Source organism: Suncus etruscus, chromosome 17 (assembly GCF_024139225.1).
Source record: "Suncus etruscus isolate mSunEtr1 chromosome 17, mSunEtr1.pri.cur, whole genome shotgun sequence".
Classification (NCBI taxonomy): Eukaryota; Metazoa; Chordata; class Mammalia; order Eulipotyphla; family Soricidae; genus Suncus; species Suncus etruscus.
The window spans coordinates 21,359,057-21,380,392 of NC_064864.1; the positions used below are offsets into that span (position 1 = coordinate 21,359,057).

The following is a 21,336-nucleotide window of genomic DNA, read 5'->3' on the forward strand; positions in this document are numbered from 1 at the left end:
TTTATTTATTTAAACACCTTACTTACATACATGATTGTGTTTGGGTTTCAGTCATGTAAAGAACACCACCCATCACCAGTGCAACATTCCCATCACCAATGTCCCAAGTCTCCCTCCTCCCCACCCGACCCCCGCCTGTACTCTAGACAGGCTCTCCATTTTCCTCATAAATTCTCGTTATTAGGACAGTTCAAAATGTAGTTATTTCCCTAACTAAACTCATCACTATTTGTGGTGAGCTTCCTGAGGTGAGCTGGAACTTCCAGCTCTTTTCTCTTTTGTGTCTGAAAATTATTATTACAAGGGTGTCTTTCATTTTTCTTAACACCCATAGATGAGTGAGACCATTCTGCGTTTTTCTCTCTCTCTCTGACTTATTTCACTCAGCATAATAGATTCCGTGTACATCCATGTATAGGAAAATTTTATGACTTCATCTCTCCTGACAGCTGCATAATATTCCATTGTGTATATGTACCACAGTTTCTTTAGCCATTCGTCTGTTGAAGGGCATCTTGGTTGTTTCCAGAGTCTTGCTATGGTAAATAGTGCTGCAATGAATATAGGTGTAAGGAAGGGGTTTTTGTATTGTATTTTTGTGTTCCTAGGGTATATATAATCACACCCGGTGGCGGCGCTTGGGGGTTACTCTTGACTCTGCACTTAGAAGTTGCAGGCTCGGGGGACCACATGGGATGCCGGGATTCGAACCACTGCCCGTCCTGAATTGGCTGCATGCAAGTCAGATGCCCTAATGCTATGCTATCTCTCTGGCCCCCAAGACATATTTGTTTTTTAACAGTTGTTTGCATCTATTTATCTATTTTCTTTCTCTTTCATTGCAAAATATCTTAGCAAAACCGTGTGGTTGGGGCAATGCAGCTCTATTCTGTGGACAGGAAGGTTTCACAACCCATCGAAGGTCATGCTGCTGCTTTTGCAGAGTTCAAGGTTGAAGGGAATGCCAAGCCTGCCACCCTTTTCTGTTTTGCTGTACGAAATCCCACAGGAGGCAAGGTAAGATCTACTCTACCTTGTTTACTTTCCCAGCAAAGCAAACTACACAGATTTAGAGGAATCTTTTGGAGGTTTTGCTAGTGTAATTGATAGTTGTTAACTGACACTTAGTAGCTAGCTTATAATTGGAATTAGGAACAACCTGTAGTTATTTCTAAAAATGAAGGCTTTTGGACTTTCAGAACCACTTACCTGATACACATATTGGTATTGTAGCCCACTTTTAGGTAAACTTTGACAATCTAGTGAGTCTGGGTTAAGATACTGAATCTAAAATATTCAAGGCTGGAATCGAAGGGATAGCACAGCGGTAGGGCATTTGCCTTGCATGAGGCTGACCCAGGAGGGACCCGGTTCAATTCCCAGCATCCCATATGGTCCCTCAGCCTGCTAGGGGTGGTTTCTGAGGGCAGAGCCAAGAGTAACCTCTAAGCACCATTGGGTGTGGACCAGAAACCAATCAATCAATAAAGTTTAAAAAATAAAAATAAATAAATAAATAAATAAATAAAATATGCAAGGCATGGTTTCTGCTGTCAAGACATCAGTTTGAATGTTGTAAAAACCATTGTATCTCATTCTCAAAGTCCCCCTTACTTTCCAAGTTTTTCAGTTCAGGCTGATACTTCTGTGGCCTTTTGTAAAAGAAGAGGGCCAATTCCCCTTTCTGCGTGAATTATAGCAGCCCAATGTCACCATTAACACCCTTTGACAGAAAGGGCCCACGTCTGCAACTTAACCTTATTAAATTTCCAAGCCACCTACTTTGTTCTAGATCTGTAAATCCTGGACCTTGTGATCACACAACACCTCAGTATCTTACAGTGTCAGCCCAGTAATGTAATAGGAAATCTGATGGGAAAGTTACATAGTAATCTACCCACCTCAGTGAGCCTAACAGGAGACTTAACTAGCACCAAACCATAGCCCAGTAAGTGTGAGACCCTGACTTTAGTAATATCATTGAGAGATATAACAATCATTTCAAATTGATCTGTGATCATTCCAGTTGCCATCATGTTGTAACAAGCAATATGAAGTAAATTTATTTATGTCTGCATGGAAGCAGGCTATGGTGGTGCATGGGTGACAGGATGGTCACACTGGGGTGGTGGGATTAGTGTTTGTACATTTAATGCTTGAAATGACTGTATTATGAAAAACTTGGTAAATAACAGTGTTATAATAAAAATGAAGGGAAGCCCACGATAACAAAAAGAAAGAACCCAGGCTGGCTGCATGCAAGTGTTCTACCCTCTGTACTATATCTCTATTATTATTATTATTATTATTATTATTATTATTGTTGTTGTTGTTGTTGTTGTTACTGTTATTTTTGCTATTGTATTATTATTTAATCAAAATAGTTTTTATTGAATAAAACTTAAAAGATGTGGAAGGTGAGGATAAGGGGATGGAGAAGGGGGAAGTATGTGTTCAAGAGAGGCCATGGGTTCCTTTAGAGTAAAATAGCCAGGGAAGAGAAATAGAAACAAACAAGCAAAATACTGTTTAAGGGAAATCCTGGGCTTAAAAAACAGTTTCCGGGCCCGGAGAGATAGCACAGCGGCGTTTGCCTTGCAAGCAGCTGATCCAGGACCAAAGGTGGTTGGTTCGAATCCCGGTGTACCATATGGTGCCCCGTGCCTGCCAGGAGCTATTTCTGAGCAGACAGCCAGGAGTAACCCCTGAGCACTGCTGGGTGTGGCCCAAAAACCAAAAAAAAAAAAAACAAAAAAAAAAAAACAGTTTCCATTTTTTTGGTGACCACTGTCCAATCCTGAGCAAGTCTCACATGTGTAATTGATTAGGGCTTTATAACCTTAGAATAAACCTAGGAATAAAATTCCTAGACTTTATAACCTAAGAATAACATATAACTTTATAACCTAGGAAATAGTCATTTTTTTAAGTTCTCAGACCCACCTTTCCTGTTAGAGTTTTCCTAAACTACCATTTATCTAGAATACCCATATTATAGGACTTCACACCTACCTAATTAGCCTATAATACAACCCATTATCTCTAGCTGCATCAATTTTATCTTCTCCTAGATCATCTTTCAGTGTTTGTCCTCTGTTTGCTTCACCTTTCTCATTGCCACGCCAAATGAAGAGTGACCTCTAAGTGTACACTCATCCATCTCCTGTACTGTTATCCCTCTAACTGTTCCATATTTCTGCTCCACTTCTCATGATTTTTTTCTACCTATTTAAGTTATGGTACTTTTCAGTAATTAAGCAGAACTTGAAATTTTTCTGATAAGGGTAGGAATGGGTCCCCTTGTCCATACACAATTCCTCCCAGTTCTCCAGAGATTCTTGCATATTTTCCACATACCCTTTTCCCCCAATAAAGCAATGAACTATAGCATATGTTTTACATGCAGAAGACCCAGGTACTATCCCTAGCATTGCATGGCCCTTCAGGCACTAAGCTGGTAGTTGCTCCTGAACACTGATAGGTATGGACCCCGAAAAAAATTCTTGCATAGGGGCCAGAGCGAAAGCACAGCAGTAGGATGTTTGCCTTGCATTCGGCCAAACCTGGACGGAACCTGGTTCCTGGCATCCCATATAAACCCCCAAACCTGCCAGGAGTGATTTCTGAGCACAGAGCCAGGAGTAACCCCTGAGCGTCACTGGATGTGGCACAAAAACAAAAACAAAAAAAAAAACCAAAAATATTCTTGCATGAATGGGAACATTTAGCTTTCTTTTCATTCTTATTTCTCTTGTAGGCTTGATGTTAATTATCATATGTAGTCATTGTTTATTTGGCTCTGATTGTCTGACTAGTGTTAGCCTGAATTTTATCTAGGAGATAAAAAAGTAGAGCTGGATAGTGTATCCTAGTTAGAAAACTCTTGTTTCCTTGTTTCATGGACATTGACACTGAAGCCCTGTGAAGAAAGCTACCTCTCACAACAAACAAAATAATATAATAAACAATACTGTTTGGTTTGTTTTGAATCCAAGTTTTACTACTACCCTTCTAAAACCATGGATTTAAGACTGTTCATCATTGTGCATTGATAAGCATTAGACTTTCATGAAATATATTTACTTGGATTGACCTAAATTTTCTTTTCTAGTTACACATAATTGAAGTTGGACAACCTGCAGCAGGAAACCAGCCTTTTGTAAAGAAAGCTGTGGATGTGTTTTTTCCTCCAGAGGCTCAGACAGATTTTCCAGTAGCTATGCAGGTATGAATGTGCAGCTCTCTGAGTGGGTTTGAATGGCTCAAGAATTTCAGGTGGAGAAGAAGAGTGCTGTGCTTCAAATGTTGTCAGAGCAGATATATTAGAACACAAAGAAATTAATGTAGAGGTTTTTTTTGTTTGTTTGTTTGGGGGCCACACCTGGTGGCAGCATCCGGGGTTATTCTTGGCTATGCAGTCAGAAATCACTTCTGGCAGGTGTAGGGGATCAAACCCTGGTCAGTTTCATGTAAAGCAAATGCCCTACTCGCTGTGCTATTGCTCTAGTTCCAGGTCATACCATCTTAACATGTGATAGGGAATTTCTCTTTTCTTTTTTTTTTTTCTTTTGGTTTTTGGGTCACACCCAGCAATGCTCAGGGGTTACTCCTGGCTCTACACTCAGAAATCGCCCCTGGCAGGCACGGGGGACCATATGGGATGCCGGGATTCGAACCACCATCCTTCTGCATGGAAGGCAAATGCCTTACCTCCATGCTATCTCATTGGTCTCGGAATTTCTCTTTTCTATGAATAGGAATATTTGCTTTCATGCAGAAGATCATTGGTTCGAATCCCGGCATCCCGTATGGTCCCCTGAGCCTGCCAGGAGCAATTTCTGAGCATAGAGTCAGGAGTAACCCCTGAGCACTGCCTGGTGTGACCCAAAAAACAAAAAAAAGAAAGAAAGGTTTCCAACTTAGACTTTCTAAGACTGTTTCCCTTTTAACAATAAAAGCTCCTTTTTTTCCCTTTGATTTGTGGGCCACACTTGGCAGTGCTCAAGTGTTACTCCTGGCTCTGTGCTAAAGAATTACTCCTGGTGGTGCTTGGGAGATCATACTGGATACCTGGGGTTGAACCCGACTTGGCCACGTGCAAGGAAAACACTCTACCCATTATACTATCGCTCCAGCACTTGAGCTCTCTTTTAGGTCCCTACTCTGCTTTTCACTCTTTATTTTTTTTGTTTGTTTTTTTGTTTTTGTTTTTGGGTCACACCTGGTGGCGCTCAGGGATTACTCCTGGTTCTGTGCTCAGAAATCGCTCCTGGCAGACTCAGGGAGATCATAAGGGTGCCGGGATTCAAACCACCATAGGTCCTGAATCTGTTGCTGTGCTATCTCTCTGGCCCTCTTTTCACTTTTTTTCTTAGCACTTTATAGGTATGTCTATAAGTCTATAGTCTTTTTTAATATTATATGAAACACACTTTTGTTTTTGTTTTAAGTCATATCTGGTGATGTTCAGGGGTTACCACTGGTTCTGCACTCAGGAATTACTCCTAGTAGTGTTTGGGGGACACTATGGGATACAGGGAATTGAACCCAGGACAGCTGGGTGAAAAGCAAGTGTCTTATACACTGTACTATCTAACCAGCTTCCTTTATTTTTAAAATTTGAGATCATTTTTAAAAATTTGAGGTCATAACCAATTGGGTTCAGGACTTACTCTTTTTTAAAGTTTAATACTTTAATCTGTCAGCCAACAAGACCCCCACACTGACCAGCCAGGGCCATCCCCCCGAGGAGATGAGCCCCGCTCAAGGTCATGAGGAAGATTTTATAGGGAAAGGATATAGGGAGGTTCCAGCTTTCTGATGATCTTTAAAATGATTGGCTATTGTCTAGGAGTACCTTCTGACTACTCCTTTGTCCTTCTCTGATAGGTTACCTGGTATGGCCAGGAAGCTTGGGGCAGTGCCTATGGAAATAGGCTTGGAAGAATTAGCATGTGGTTCATACCATGTGGCTCTCACAAAATGGCATATCTCTCTCTGCTCAGAACTGGCATTCCTCCTTGTTCAGAACTCAGGTCCCAACATTCCCTCCTCTTCTTATGGACTTGAGTCAAATCTTCAACTCTCCTTGAGGTTCCTCATCCTTGTTCCTACTTGTGGGCACATACTGGGACTTTAGTACAAGCATCTAAATTAGGGAAGTTTTCCCAGGTGATTGAACCAAAGTTCATACCAGGTCGCAGTCTTTCTGTCCCCTTTTCTGCTACTAAAAATTAGCCTTCACTTGCTGCAGTGTCTCAAGGGTGACTCCTGGCTTGTTAGCATAGAAACATTGTTCCCCTAGAGCCTACGTCTAGTCCCTACCTGTTCTGGAGAGCAGCTTCAGCTAACATCCCGATCAGCATCCACTTGATGGGTGACTTCAACTAGTTCTCTCCCACCAGGTATGACACCTGGGGTGGATGAATGTCTGTGATGCAAAACTAATCTAATCTGGGTTTGCAAAAACAGTGGCAAAAATACAGGGGCTCGGTTCCTTGATAGACACAAGGCCATGTCCCATTAAATTCCATTTGGGATTATTTCCCCATGCAACTTCTTTGGCCTCTACAGTCTCATTGCAATAGTCCAGGTAAGGGGAGAGGATTCCCTTCAGCAGGACTTACTCTTAACTCTAAACTCAGGGATCATTCCTAGTGGTTGGTGCTTAGGGTTCAAACCTGAGTTGCTTGTATGCAAGACAAGTATTTTACTTTCTATATAATCTCTCTAGCTCCTAAACAATTGTTTTAAAATGTACCACAATTGGGGCTGGAGAGATAGCATGGAGGTAGGGTTTTTGCCTTGCATGCAGAAGGACAGTGGTTCGAATCCCAGCATCTCATTTGGTCCCCCGAGCCTGCTAGGAACGATTTCTGAGTGTAGAGACAGGAGTAACCCCTGAGTGCTGCCAGGTGTGACCAAACAAACAAACAAACAAACAAATAAATAAAAGTACAGTTGTATGACTTTACTATTTTCTTTATCTCTATCTATATTTATAATTTCTTAAGCTAGATTTCTAAAGATAGGTATACAGTCAAATAATATAATTTTTTGTTTGTTGGTTTGGTTTTTTTCGGCCACACCCGGTGATGCTCAGGGGTTACTCCTGGCTATGTGCTCAGAAATCACTCCTGACTTGGGGGACCATATGGGATGCTGGGGGATCGAACCGCGGTTTATCCTAGGCTAGCTCTGGCAAGGCAGACGCCTTATTGCTCTGAGCAACTGCTCCAGACCCAAAGAATATAATTTTTACTCCAAAGTTAAATTTTTGTTTTTTTTGTTTTTTGGACCACATCCATTTGACGCTCAGGGGTTACTCCTGGCTACGTGCTCAGAAATCGCTCCTGGCTTGGGGAGACCATATGGGATACCGGGGGATCGAACCGTGGTTCGTCCAAGGCTAGCGCTGGCAAGGCAGACACCTTACCTCTAACGCCACCTTCCCGGCCTCCTTTTTTTTTTTTTGATTTTTGGGTCACACCTGGCAGCGCTCAGGGGTTACTCCTGGCTCTATGTTCAGAAATCGCTCCTGGCAGGCTCAGGGGACCATATGGGATGCCAAGACTCGAACCACCATCCTTCTGTACGCAAGGCAAACGCCTTACCTCCATGCTATCTCTCTGACCCCAAGTTAAAAGTATATGTTGCCAAGGATGAATTTGAACAACATGCTGTGTTTGGCCATCTCAGACACATTCTACAATCCCTGGTGTCACATCTGGGCCTTGGACAGCATACTCTCATGACCATGACCCACAGGAAGCTGGACATCCTGTTCTTTTTTTTTTTTTTTGGTGGGGGGGCACACCCGGTGGTGCTCAGGGGTTACTCCTGGCTGTCTGCTCAGAAATAGCTCCTGGCAGGCATGGGGGACCATATGGGACACCGGAATTCGAACCAACCACCTTTGGTTCTGGATCGGCTGCTTGCAAGGCAAACGCCACTGTGCTATCTCTCTGGGCCCTGAAGTTGCTTTTAAAGATTTTTTAAGCTATAGAAAGAATGGTCATACCTAAAATATTTTGGGAGGGGCCGGAGAGATAGCATGGAGGTAAGGCGTTTGCCTTTCATGCAGGAGATCATCGGTTCGAATCCCGGCGTCCCATATGGTCCCCCATGCCCGCCAGGAGCAATTTCTGAGCCTGGAGCCAGGAATAACCCCTGAGCACTGCCAGGTATGACCCAAAAACCACCAAAAAAATAAAAAATAATAAAAAATAAAATAAAATATTTTTGGAGCAATCCTGTTTTCTTAGTCTTTTATTCAGAATAGTAGGGCAAACTATTGGCTTTAAAACTAGTTAGATTTTTTGTTTGTTTGTTTGTTTGTTTTTAGACCACACCAGTGATGCTCAGGAGTTACTCCTGGCTCTGTGTTCAGAATTCACTCCTGGCTTTGGGGACCACATGGGACGCCGGGGGATCGAACCTTGGTCCGTACTAAGCTACCACCAGCAAGGCAGATGCCTTACTGCTCCGCACCACTGCTTCACCCCCTAAAACTAGTTTTTGTTGTGTCAAGATTAGTCAACATGATATCCATGACTCAGGTAGTCACTGCTTCCATTAAGACTAAGTGGTAACTAAGAATGTAGGATTCTGGGGCCAGAGAGATAGCCTTGCATGCAGAAAGACAGTGATTTGAATTCTGGCATCCCATATGATCCCCCATACCTGCCAGAGGCAATTTCTGAGTGCAGAGTCAGGAGGAACCCCTGAGCACTGCTGGGTGTGACCTCCCCCACAAAAAAAGAATGTAGGAATCCTCTTTCATCATTGTAAAGTTATTTTTTACCTTACTGCTTCCTCACTTTTCTGCCTATTCTTTTTTTTCCCACCTATTCTTAACAGAAGAAAGAAAAAAAATAAAAAACTATTCTTCTCTTGTTATAGATTGGAGCAAAACATGGTGTCATTTACTTGATTACGAAGTATGGCTATCTTCATATGTATGACCTGGAGTCTGGTGTGTGCATTTACATGAACCGTATTAGTGCTGAAACAATCTTTGTAACTGCTCCATATGAACTCACTTCTGGAATTATTGGTATCAACAAAAAGGGACAAGTATGTACTTTAAATATCTCACTTGTTCTGATCACTGGAAACTAGAAACTCTGGCCCCAATCATAGTTTGACATAGTTGTTATCCTGAATTTATGCATCTGTGAATTTCATGTTTTATCATTTGATACTTATTTGGAGGGGGGGCCACACCCGACAGTGCTCAGGCTATGAGCTCAGAAATAGCTCCTGGCGGGCACAGGGGACCATATGGGATGCCAGGATTCGAACCACCATTGGTCCTGGGTTGGCCATTTGCAAGGCAAATGCCCTACCGCTGTGCTATCTCTCCAGCCCCTTCATACATGTTTTGATACATGTTTTTATAGAATTATCTGCTATAGTTTTCCACTGTGTAACTTTTTTTTTTTTTTTTTTAGTTTTTGGGTCACACCCAGCAGTGCTCAGGGGCTACTCCTGGCTCTATGCTCAGAAATCGCCCCCGGCAAGCTCAGAGGACCATATGGGGTGCCGGGATTTGAACTATCATCCTTCTATATCAAGGCAAAAGCCTTACCTCTGTGCTATCTCTCCAGCCCCCACTGTATAACTTTTAAACATTTAGTTCCCTTGTACCTATCACTGTTAGGGTCTCAGTATGAACCTTAAAATGTTGCTAATATTCTAGTTTCTGTAAGCAGAATGTGGCAGTGGCATGTAGGAAGTATTTCCTAGATTTAATCAATCTGACTTGCTATTCTTATAGGTGCTTTCAGTTTGTGTTGAGGAAGACAATATTGTGAATTATGCAACCACTGTGCTTCAGAATCCAGACCTTGGTTTGCGTTTGGCCATTCGTAGTAATCTAACTGGAGCAGAGGAGTTATTTTTGAGAAAATTCAATAACTTGTTTACACAGGGGAGCTATGCTGAAGCAGCCAAAATAGCAGCATCTGCACCAAAGGTAATGACATTTAAATATTGTATACTATTCTCAGTGAAATCTTAAATCTTAAGAAATCTTAAATCTGGGCCGGAGCAGTGGCACAAGTTTTGCCTTGCAAGTGCTAACCTAGGACGAACTTAGGTTCAATCCCCCAGTGTCCCATATGGTACCCCAAGCCAGGAGTGATTTCTGAGCGCTTAACAGGAGTAACCCCTGAGCATCACTGGATGTGGCCCAAAAATAACAAAAAAAGTCTTACATCTTAAAAAGCATTTCATTACTAATGTTGATGTATCTTAATCTTATATAGTTTTAACTATAAAATTTTATACCAGGGGCTGGAGCAATAGTACAGTAAGGCACTTGCCATGCACACAGCTAACCAGGTTCTATTCTTAGCATCCCATATGCTCCCCTAAGCCCATCAGAAGTGATTTTTGAGCACAGAAGTAGGAGTAATCCCTGAGTATCATCAGATGTGGCAAAAGAGAAAAAAATTTCTACCAGTGACAACACATAATCTTAGCTACAAATTAGCAGGGATTTGTTTCTGCTAATAACATTACATATTATAAATGTCTTTTTTATCTATATGGTGTATTTAGTACAGTGTTAGGCTCCATAAACACGTATTGGTGGGATAATAATTTTTTTTTTTTTTTGGTTTTTGGGTCACACTCGGCGGTGCTCAGGGGTTACTCCTGGCTGTCTGCTCAGAAATAGCTCCTGGTAGGCACAGGGGACCATATGGGACACCGGGATTCGAACCAACCACCTTAGGTTCTGGATCGGCTGCTTGCAAGGCAAGCACCGCTGTGCTATCTCTCCGGGCCCTGTGGGATAATAATTTGTTCTGAAAGGAAAAAAAATAAAAGTACAGTCTTCTACAATGACATACTCCTTTTCATTCTTTACCATGTGCATCCATGCTTCTTAACCAATTTCTTAGTTTAACAGATAATTTAACTACCTCATCTGAACTATTATATGCAGTCCATATACTTTACTTTTCTGGAGTATGACAATACCACATAAGACTTTTTTTGTTTGTTTGTTTTGTAGCCATACCCAGTGATGCCCTGACTTTGCGCTCAGAAATTGCTCCTGGCAGTCACAGGGGACTTAATGGGATGGAATGCTAGGAATTGAGCCAGGGTCTGTTCGGGGTTGGATGCGTGCAAGGCAAACACCCTACCGCTATGCTATTGCTCAGGTCCCAAAACTCTTCCAGTTTTGTTGTGTTTTTTTTTGTTTGGTTTTGGTTTTGGTTTTTGGGCCACACCTGTTGACGCTCAGGGAGGCTAGCGCTTGCAAGGCAGGTGCCTTACCTCTAGCACCACCACTCTGGCCCCATCTTCCAGTTTTGTTTTGTTTTGTTTTTGGGTCACACCCAGCAGCGCTCAGGGGTCACTCCTGGCACGCTTGGGGGAAAATTTGGGATGCCGGGATTCGAACCACCATCCTTTTGCAGGCAAGGCAAATGCCCTACCTCCATGCTATCTCTCTAGCCCCCAGGTTTTTTTTTCTTGTTTTTTTTTTTTGTTTTTTTTTTTTGGGTCACACCCGGCGTTGCTCAGGGGTTACTCCTGGCTGTCTGCTCAGAAATAGCTCCTGGCAGGCACGGGGGACCATATGGGACACCGGGATTCGAACCAACCACCTTTGGTCCTGGATCGGCTGCTTGCAAGGCAAATTCCGCTGTGCTATCTCTCCGGGCCCAGGTTTTTTTTTTCTAAATAATCTGATACACCAGGGAGCTAGATCTCTTCACTTGAATACTTAAAATTAAAAAAAAATACTTAAAATTTATCTTTGTTCTGAAAAATACACAGATGACTCATAAAGCATTTTATAATATTTATTTCAATATAATAAAGTGTTATTGACCTGCATCTGCTTTTGAGTAGATAAAGATGCAAGTTGCGGAACCAGAGAGATAGCGCAGCGGTAGGGCATTTGCCTTGCACGCAACTGATTCAGGATGCAAATTACCTCTTGAAAAGAATTTTTCAAGTAATGCAACAAATAGGTTTTTTTATTTGCTTGTTTGGGGGCCACGCCTGGCAGTACTCAGGGGTTATTTCTAGCTTTAAACTCAGAAATCACTCTTGGTGGTGCCCAGGGATGCTGGGGATTAAACCGAGTTAGGGGGGCCGGGCGGTGGCGCTAAAGGTAAGGTGCCTGCCTTGCCTGCGCTAGCTTGGACGGACCGCAGTTCGATCCCCCGGTGTCCCATATGGTCCCCCAAGCCAGGAGCAACTTCTGAGCACATAGCCAGGAGTAACCCCTGAGCGTTACTGGGTGTGGCCCAAAAACCAAAAAAAAAAAAAAACCGAGTTAGCCTTGTGCAAGGCAAGCATCCTACCCACTGAGCTATCACTACAGTTCCAAGAAAATGATTTCTTTATCTGATAACTTTGACTATTTTGAACTAGAATAATATTATGAACTAGAACCTCATTTTACTCGACATATTTAGAAGGTCACTCCCACTACAACAGGATAGGAGGAAAGGAGAAAGATTTTAAACTACAAGTTAGCACTTTTGCTCTAGTCCTTTGTAATCCTACTTGAATCCTTAGAACTTTGTCACCCAGTCCTTCAGAAAGGGCACCAGCAACTCTTAGACAAGTGATTAAAAGTAGACAAGGTGGGGCTGGAGAGGTAGCATGGAGGTAAGGTGTTTCCCTTTCATGCAGAAGGACGGTGGTTCGAATCCCAGCATCCTGTGCTTGCCAGGGGTGATTTCTGAGCCTAGAGCCAGGAATAATCCCTGACTGCTGCTGGGTGTGCCCCCCCCCAAAAAAAAGAAAGTAGACAAGGTGCAAAGAGTTGTAGAATTATAGCCTTTGCCTGGGCTGGAGAGATAGCATGGAGGTATGGCATTTGCCTTGCATGCAGAAGGACAGTGGTTCGAATCCTGCCATCCCATATGGTCCCCTAGCCTGCCAGGAGCGATTTCTGAGCATAGAGCCAGGAGTAACCCCTGAGTGCTGCCGGGTGTGACCCAAAAAACAAAAACAAAAAACAGGGCCCAGAGAGATAGCACAGTGCCTTGCAAGCAGCCAATCCAGGACCAAAAGTGGTTGGTTCGAATCCCGGTGTCCCATATGGTGCCCCGTGCCTGCCAGGAGCTATTTCTGAGCAGACAGCCAGGAGTAACCCCTGAGCACTGCCGGGTGTGGCCCAAAAACCAAAACCAAAACCAAACCAAACAAAACAAGAAACAAACAAAATAATTATAGCCCTTGCATGTTTTGAAAAGGTGATTATGGGATCTCTGCTTCTCAGCTTCATAGGATCAAGACCCACCAAACTTGTGATTTTACTAAGGACAGTTTTTGTCCTTGAAAATTTAGTGCAGACCTCCAAGCATCTTTTTTTTTTTTTTTTAAGGGGGCCACATTCGGCAGTGCTCTGACTCTGACTCTGCTCCTGACTCTGCACTCAGGGATCAGTCTTGGTGGTATTTGGGGATCATATGGGGTTCTGGGGATAGAACCTAACCTGGTCAGCCACATGCAAAACAAACACTTTACCCACTGTACTGTCACTCTAGCACCAGATTTTTTTTTAATATAAGAGAGTTAGGCAAAGATACTATTTTAACAGTTGTATTTTCATTTATTATTAGGGAATCCTGCGTACTAGTGACACTGTTCAGAAGTTTCAGAGTCTACCTGCCCAGCCTGGCCAAGCTTCTCCTTTGCTTCAGTACTTTGGAATCTTGCTTGACCAGGGGCAGCTCAACACACTTGAATCCTTAGAACTTTGTCGTCCAGTCCTTCAGCAAGGGCGCAAGCAACTCTTAGAAAAGTGGTTGAAAGAAGACAAGGTGCCAACAGTTGTGGAATTACAGCCTTTGCATGATTTGAAAGTTTGGTTTTTAGGGGGTTTTGCTTCTCACTTTCTGATTTTGCCTTTCACCTTTGACTTGCCACAGCTGGAGTGTTCAGAAGAACTTGGAGATTTGGTCAAAACTACTGATCCTACACTGGCTTTGAGTGTGTACCTTCGAGCAAATGTGCCAAGCAAAGTTATACAGTGTTTTGCGGAAACAGGCCAATTTCAGAAAATTGTGCTCTATGCCAAAAAGGTAACATATTAGCAATTATTAGATGATTATAGGGTTGCTCATCCTGAGGCTTATAAAGTACTATTTTCTCATGTTACTTTAGAAGGCGAATTTTGTATTTTTTTATGGCTTTTTGAAGAGTGTACTCATGAGCCACACCTAGATCTGTACTTGGAGTGCTACATGTTGTTCCGGATTTGAACCAGTGTCATCGCTGTGATCACATACTGGGCACTTGCCTTAATGTTATACTATCTCTGCAGCCCGTTTTTTGGTGGTCTTTTTTTTTGTTTGTTTTTTTGTTTTTGTTTTTGTTTTTGGATCACACCTGGTAGCACTCAGGGGTTACTCCTGGCTCTAGGCTCAGAAATTGCTCCTGGCAGGCACAGGGGACCATATGGGATGCCGGGATTCGAACCACCACCCTTCTGCATGAAAGGCAAATGCCTTATCTCCATGCTATCTCTCCGGCCCCAATCTGTAGCCCTTTTTGGTATGAGAAATTTCAGTGTCACTATTGGCAACTTTCATGGACAATTATCATATTTTATTCTCTTCTACTTTTTAATTTGCTGTCTTTGGTTTTGGTGCCATATCCAGCAATGCTCAGGCATTACTTCTGGCTCTGCAGTCAGGAATTATTCCTGGAAATGCCTGGGAAATCAATTTGAGATACCAGGAATAGAGTTTGGTCAGCCATTACAAGGCAAGTGTCCTACCCACTGTATTATTGCTCTAGCCCATGCTGCATTGTTTATATCCCCTTTTTTCTGTTTTGGAGTTTTCCTTTAATTTTGCCTTGTTTTTACTTTTCATCAATTCTCTTTTCCCCTAGTACCCTATTAATTTCACATTTTGATAAAACTTACTAAGCTTTATCTCCATGACTTTCTGGCCAGTAGGCTTAGGTGTCCATCAGTGCTTGCACACAAGATGAGGTGAATTTTTTGTGGCACTGGGTGTTTGTATGATTAATTGTGCCTCTATACAATCATGAAACATTGAATGTTGATGTATTTACAGATTTCTATTACATATACATATGTTGATATTATTATTCATTTTATAAGCACAAGTTTTAAATAAAGGATGGGAATTGCTTTATTTTAATAATTTAAAGTTTCTTTGACTTCCCAAGTGGTGCTAAGAGATCTCAGGCCCCCTTCCTGGTAATTCTCTTTTTTTTTTTTTTTTTTTTGTGGTTTTTGGGTCACACCCGGCAGTGCTCAGGGGTTATTCCTGGCTCCGTGCTCAGAAATTGCTCCTGGCAGGCACGGGGGACCATATGGGACGCCGGGATTCGAACCGATGACCTTCTGCATGAAAGGCAAACGCCTTACCTCCATGCTATCTCTCCGGCCCCTTCCTGGTAATTCTCAACCAAACATTGTGCAGTGTCTGGGATTATTGTAACCACTTTAGCAACTCAGGGACCACCAGGACCACCCAATGATGCTCAAGAGCTATGTGGTTCCAGGAATCAAACTGGAGTCAGCTGCACATAAGACATATACCTTAACCCCTATATTTTTATCTAGAAAGTAGTTCCTCTAAAAATAACATTTAAGAGGCCTAAGAGATAGCATAGCGGTAGGGCATTTGCCTTGCAAGCAGCTGACCCAGAACCAACGTTGGTTCAATATACCGGCACCCCATATGATCTCCCCGAGCCTGCTAGGAGGGATTTCTTTTTTTCTTTTCTTTCTTTCTTTTTTTTTTTTTTTGGTTTTTTTGGTTTTTGGGTCACACCCAGCAGCGCTCAGGGTTACTCCTGGCTCTATGCTCAGAAATCGCTCCTGGCAGGCTCGGGGGACCATATGGGATGCCAGGATACAAACCACCAACCTTCTGCATGCAAGGCAAACGTCTTACCTCCATGCTATCTCTCCAACCCCATGGGAGTGATTTCTGAGCACAGAGCCAGGAGTAACCCCTGAGCGCTGCTGGGTGTGGTCCCAAGACAAAATAAAACAAAAATTTAAGGGTCTGGAGACATAGTAAGATGGGGAGGTACTTGCTTTGCTCGTGGCTGAACCCGGTTCAATCCCTGGCATCCTATATAGTCCTTCAAGCCCACCAGGAGTGATTCCAGGAGCAACTAACCCCAACTGTGTACCCAAAACAAAAAAGTTTTAAATTATATTTATTTTGTTTTATTTATTTTTCTGTTGGATTCCCTTGCTTCTAGGTTGGATATGCCCCAGACTGGATCTTTTTGCTGAGGAGTGTTATGAGGATTAGTCCAGACCAGGGCCTGCAGTTTTCTCAGATGCTAGTGCAGGATGAGGAACCACTAACTAGCGTTGACCAGGTAAAAATGGATACTTTGGAATAGCTCTTTGTGAATTTGTGTATCTGTCAAGATGACCTTTTGTGGGCAAGAGCAATAGTACAATGAGTAGGGTCTTGTCTTGCATATGGCTGACCCAGTTTCATCCCCATAATCTTATCTGTATCCCAACCACCACCAGAAGTAATTCCTGAGTGCAGAGCCAGGAATAACCACTGAGCACTGCCAGATGCATTAAAAAAAGGGGGGGGGGCGGAGAGATAGCATGGAGGTAAGGCATTTGTCTTTCATGCAGAAGGTCATCGGTTCGAATCCCAGTGTCCCATATGGTCTCCCGTGCCTGCCGGAGCAATTTCTGAGCATGGAGCCAGGAGTAACCCCTGAGCACTGCCAGGTGTGACCCAAAAACCACAAAAAAAAAAAAAAAATTTCCTTTTGTTTAGGATGTAGTTCTGTGGAAAAGTACCTTCTTATGTGTAAACATGTCCATTTAATCCCTAACATATACACTAAAATTTCCTTTCTTTTGTTTTCCAGTTACAGTTGTCTTGATTTTCCTAATTTGCTAATAATCTTATAAGGTTTTTTTTTGGAGGGGGAATGATTGGGGTCACACCGAGCGGTGCTCTCATTACTCCTGACTCTGTGCTCAGAAATTGCTCCTGGCAGGCTGGGGGACCATATGGGATGGGATGCTGGGAATCAAGCCGGGTCAGTCCGGGATTGAATGTGTGCAAGACAAATGTCCTACTGCTGTGCTATAGCACCAGCCCCAATAATTTTCCCATTGTTTTTTTTTAATAGTGTGATACACCAGGGAGCTAGATTGTCTCTTCACTTGAATACTTAACATTAATCTTTGTTCTGAAGTGTTTTTAGATTAGCTGTGTGTCCAGTTGTGGGATTTTTGTTTCTTTGTGTAACAATTGGTGTGAGGATCTGAATATGTCATTTTAGATTGGTAGCTCACACCTACTACTGTCACCTCATTATATACTGAATTATCTCTGAATGCTCTGAATTCTACCTGAGTACATGGTCATGGTGAGTGCCATTCAGTCTTCATCTTGTGAGTGACTAACTGGAGTTAGGTAAACTGTATCTTAGTATTTAGGTACAAACACATAATAAAGTCACCTTTGGTAAATTATGTATAAGCAGCTCTGAGTAAGAAAGAGGTATCTGGGGCCGGGTAGGTGGCGCTGGAGGTAAGGTGTTTGCCTTGCAAGCGCTAGCCAAGGAAGGACCGAGGTTCGATCCCCCGGCGTCCCATATGGTCCCCCCAAGCCAGGGGCGATTTCTGAGCACATAGCCAGGAGTAACCCCTGAGCGTCAAACGGGTGTGGCCCAAAAACCAAAAAAAAAAAAAGAAAGAGGTATCTAAGAAAGCTTCCAGGGCCAGAGAGATAGCATGGAGGTAAGGCGTTTGCCTTTCATGCAGGAGGTCATCAGTTCAAATCCCGGCGTCCCATATGGTCCCCCGTGCCTGCCAGGAGCAATTTCTGAGCCTGGAGCCAGGAATAGCCCCTGAGCACTGCCTGGTGTGACCCCAAAACCACACCACACACACACACACACACACACACACACACACACACACAACCAGCTTCCTTGAATAAAAAAAATGTGGCTTGTGATTTGTTTCAGATTGTAGATGTTTTCATGGAAAACAATTTAATTCAGCAGTGTACTTCCTTCTTGTTGGATACCTTGAAGAATAATCACCCGACTGAGGGGCACCTCCAAACACGCTTACTGGAAATGAACCTAATTCACGCACCCCAGGCAAGTGACATTTCTGCTTTGTTTTTGTTTGGGGGCTATACCTAGCAGTGCTTAGGGCTTATACCTGGTTCTAAGTTCAGGATCACTTCTGCCTGGACTTAGGGAACATATGGTATGCTAGCGACTACACCAAAGGTGCTCAGGGGTTTCTCTGATCTCTGGTTCAGAAATCACTATTGGTGGGTTCTGGGGATCAGATAGAATGCCTGATATCGAACCTGGGTAGGTCACATGCAAGGCGAGTGTCTAACTCTATATTATATATAGCTCTGGCCCTAATTTTAATAGTTTTTAAGTGTGGTAGTTTTAGAGACATTCACATATGCAATGTTTCATAACACCACCACTAGATGTTTCCAGAAAATTTCATTGCCCTAAACAGAAATTCTGTTCCCATTAAACAGTAACTTTCAGGATCCTGAGATGGGAATGGGAAGGGTACTTGCCTTGCATATAAGCAACCTATATTCAATTCCTGACACCCACTGTGGTTCCCTGAGTCCTCCCAGAATGATTCCTGAGTACAGAGCCAGGAGTAATCCCTGAACACCACTAAGTGTGGCAAAAACCAAACCAAACCAAAACTCATTAATCAATAGCTCTCATTCTTTTCCCCTTCCCCCAGTAACTTCAGATCTACTTTTTATCTCTATTAATTTACCTATCTTTTTGTTTGTTTGTTTGTTTGTTTGTTTTGGGTCATGCATGCAAAGTAAGTGCCATATCTGCTTTATATTGCTCCTCTGATCTCTGGTGTGTTTCTTTTCTTTGGGATTCACACCTGGGTGCTTAGGTGTTACTCCTGGCTCTGCACTCAGAAATTCTCCTGAAAGGCTCAGAGGACCATATGGGATGCTGGGGCTTGAACTTAAGTTGTTCCATGTGCAAGGCAAATACCCTACCTGCTGTGCTATCACTCGGCCCCATGTATATATGTTTCTTAATAGCAATCCTATTAAATACAAAGTGACATCTTATTTTTATGGGCATTTCTTTTGTTTGTTTGTTTGTTTGGTTTTTGGTTTTTGGGCCACACCTGGTGATGCTCAGGGGTTACTCCTGGCTATGTGCTCAGAAGTCACTCCTGGCTTGGGAGACCATATGGGATACCTGGGATTGAACCGTGGTCCATCCTAGGCTAGCACTGGCAAGGCAGACACCTTACCTCTAGCACCAACACCTGGCCCCTTTTATGGGCATTATTTCTTCTTTTCTTCTTCTTCTTCTTCTTCTTCTTCTTCTTCTTCTTCTTCTTCTTCTTCTTCTTCTTCTTCTTCTTCTTCTTCTTCTTCTTCTTCTTCTTCTTCTTCTTCTTCTTCTTCTTCTTCTTCTTCTTCTTCTTCTTCTTCTTCTTCTTCTTCTTCTTCTTCTTCTTCTTCTTCTTCTTCTTCTTCTTCTTCTTCTTCTTCTTCTTCTTCTTCTTCTTCTTCTTCTTCTTCTTCTTCTTCTTCTTCTTCTTCTTCTTCTTCTTCTTCTTCTTCTTCTTCTTCTTCTTCTTCTTCTTCTTCTTCTTCTTCTTCTTCTTCTTCTTCTTCTTCTTCTTCTTCTTCTTCTTCTTTCTCCTTTTCTTCTTCTTCTTCTTCTCCTTCTCCTTCTCCTTCTTCTCCTTCTTCTCCTTCTTCTCCTTCTTCTCCTTCCCCCTCCTTCCCCCTCCTTCCCCCCTCCTTCCCCCCTCCTTCCCCCCTCCTTCCCCCCTCCTCCCCCTCCCTCCCCCCCTCCTCCCCCCCTCCTCCCTCCCTCCTCCCCCCCTCCTCCTTCCCTCCTCCCTTCTTCTTCTCCTTCTTCCTTCTTCTTCCTTCTTCTTCTTTCTTCTTCCTTCTTCTTTCTTCTTTCTTCTTCTTTCTTCTTCTTCTTTCTTCTTCTTCTTCCTTCTTCCTTCTTCCTTCTTCCTCTTCCTCTTCTTCCTTCTTCCTCTTCTTCTTCTTCTTCTTTCTTCTTTCTTCTTTCTTCTTTCTTCTTCTTCTTTCTTCTTCTTTCTTCTTCTTTCTTCTTCTTCTTCTTCTTCCTTCTTCCTCTTCTTCTTCTTCTTCCTTCTTCTTCTTCTTCTTTCTTCTTCTTTCTTCTTCTTCTTCTTCTTCTTTCTTCTTCTTTCTTCTTCTTTCTTCTTCTTTCTTCTTCTTCTTCTTCTCCTCCTCCTCCTCCTCCTTCTCCTCCTCCTTCTCCTCCTCCTTCTCCTCCTCCTCCTCCTCCTTCTCCTCCTCCTTCTCCTCCTTCTCCTCCTCCTCCTCCTTCTTCTTCTCTTCTTCTTCTTCCTTCTTCTTCTTCCTTCTTCTTTCTCTTCTTCTTCTTCTTTCTTCTTTCTTCTTCTTCTTTCTTCTTCTTCTTCTTCTTCTTCTTCCTTCTTCTTCTTTTCTTCCTCTTCCTCTTCCTCTTCTTCTTCTTCTTCTTTTTTTTTTTTTTGGTCTTGAGGCCGCACATTGCTTTCCAAGATCTCTCCTGGTAGACTCAGAAGACCATACAGAGAGAGAGTACCAAGGATATAAACCCAGGTTAGCTGTGTGCAAGGCAAGCACCTTACCTTTTGTACTATCTCACCAGTCTCATATAGAGTAAATATTAACCTCAAGGTGTGGGGGGAGGCATAATCAATCATATATATATATATATATACACTAGTTTTTATTAAATTTGATACACAAGCTTATTCAGGAAATAAGCTTGGAGCAACTGTGAAAGCTAGCTGTTAATTATGACTGAATGGATAAGCTTGTAGAAGTTTGTTCATATCTCTTCATTTGTTTTTCTTTATGGTATATTATTTTTACATTTCCTATTATGATTTGGAAATATATTAATTATGCTCTTCCTTTATCTCAGGTTATTCAAATATATAGACTTCTGCTGTCATCTAAGTTAAATCCTTTTTGGAATAAAATACTGATAACTTGGTATTCTTTTGGGCCTATCACAATTTAGTAGGTATATATGACAGTTTTTCATAAATGTACTTTGAAGCAGAAACAAAGCCAGATGCAGAAATACAGCATATAGACCTAAGGAGACCTCAGATCCCAAAGAGGGGCAAGCTGGAGTTGACATGCACTGGTGTATGGCGCCCAGAACGCTGTGGTAGAATGCAGATGTCCAGATGATTTTCTTTCTTGGAAAAACTGTATGTTCCGGGGCCAGAGAGATAGCATGGAGGTAGAGCATTTGCCTTTCATGCAGAAGGATGGTGGTTCAAATCCCAGCATCCCTTATGGTCCCCTGAGCCTGCCAGGAGCGATT

At 42.6% G+C, this 21,336-nt stretch overlaps 1 protein-coding gene across 1 annotated transcript in view; it reads left to right on the forward strand.

Moving 5' to 3' along the window:
• The window catches only part of CLTCL1 (clathrin heavy chain like 1), a 122,671-nt gene that overhangs the window by 35,088 nt on the left and 66,247 nt on the right, over positions 1 to 21,336 (forward strand). Inside the window, exons 4-11 of the mRNA XM_049764668.1 lie at positions 856 to 1,017; positions 4,112 to 4,225; positions 8,902 to 9,075; positions 9,779 to 9,976; positions 13,593 to 13,793; positions 13,902 to 14,054; positions 16,222 to 16,344; positions 17,971 to 18,108. Coding sequence (XP_049620625.1) covers positions 856 to 1,017; positions 4,112 to 4,225; positions 8,902 to 9,075; positions 9,779 to 9,976; positions 13,593 to 13,793; positions 13,902 to 14,054; positions 16,222 to 16,344; positions 17,971 to 18,108 — 1,263 coding nt within the window. The remainder of the gene's footprint in view (positions 1 to 855; positions 1,018 to 4,111; positions 4,226 to 8,901; positions 9,076 to 9,778; positions 9,977 to 13,592; positions 13,794 to 13,901; positions 14,055 to 16,221; positions 16,345 to 17,970; positions 18,109 to 21,336) is intronic.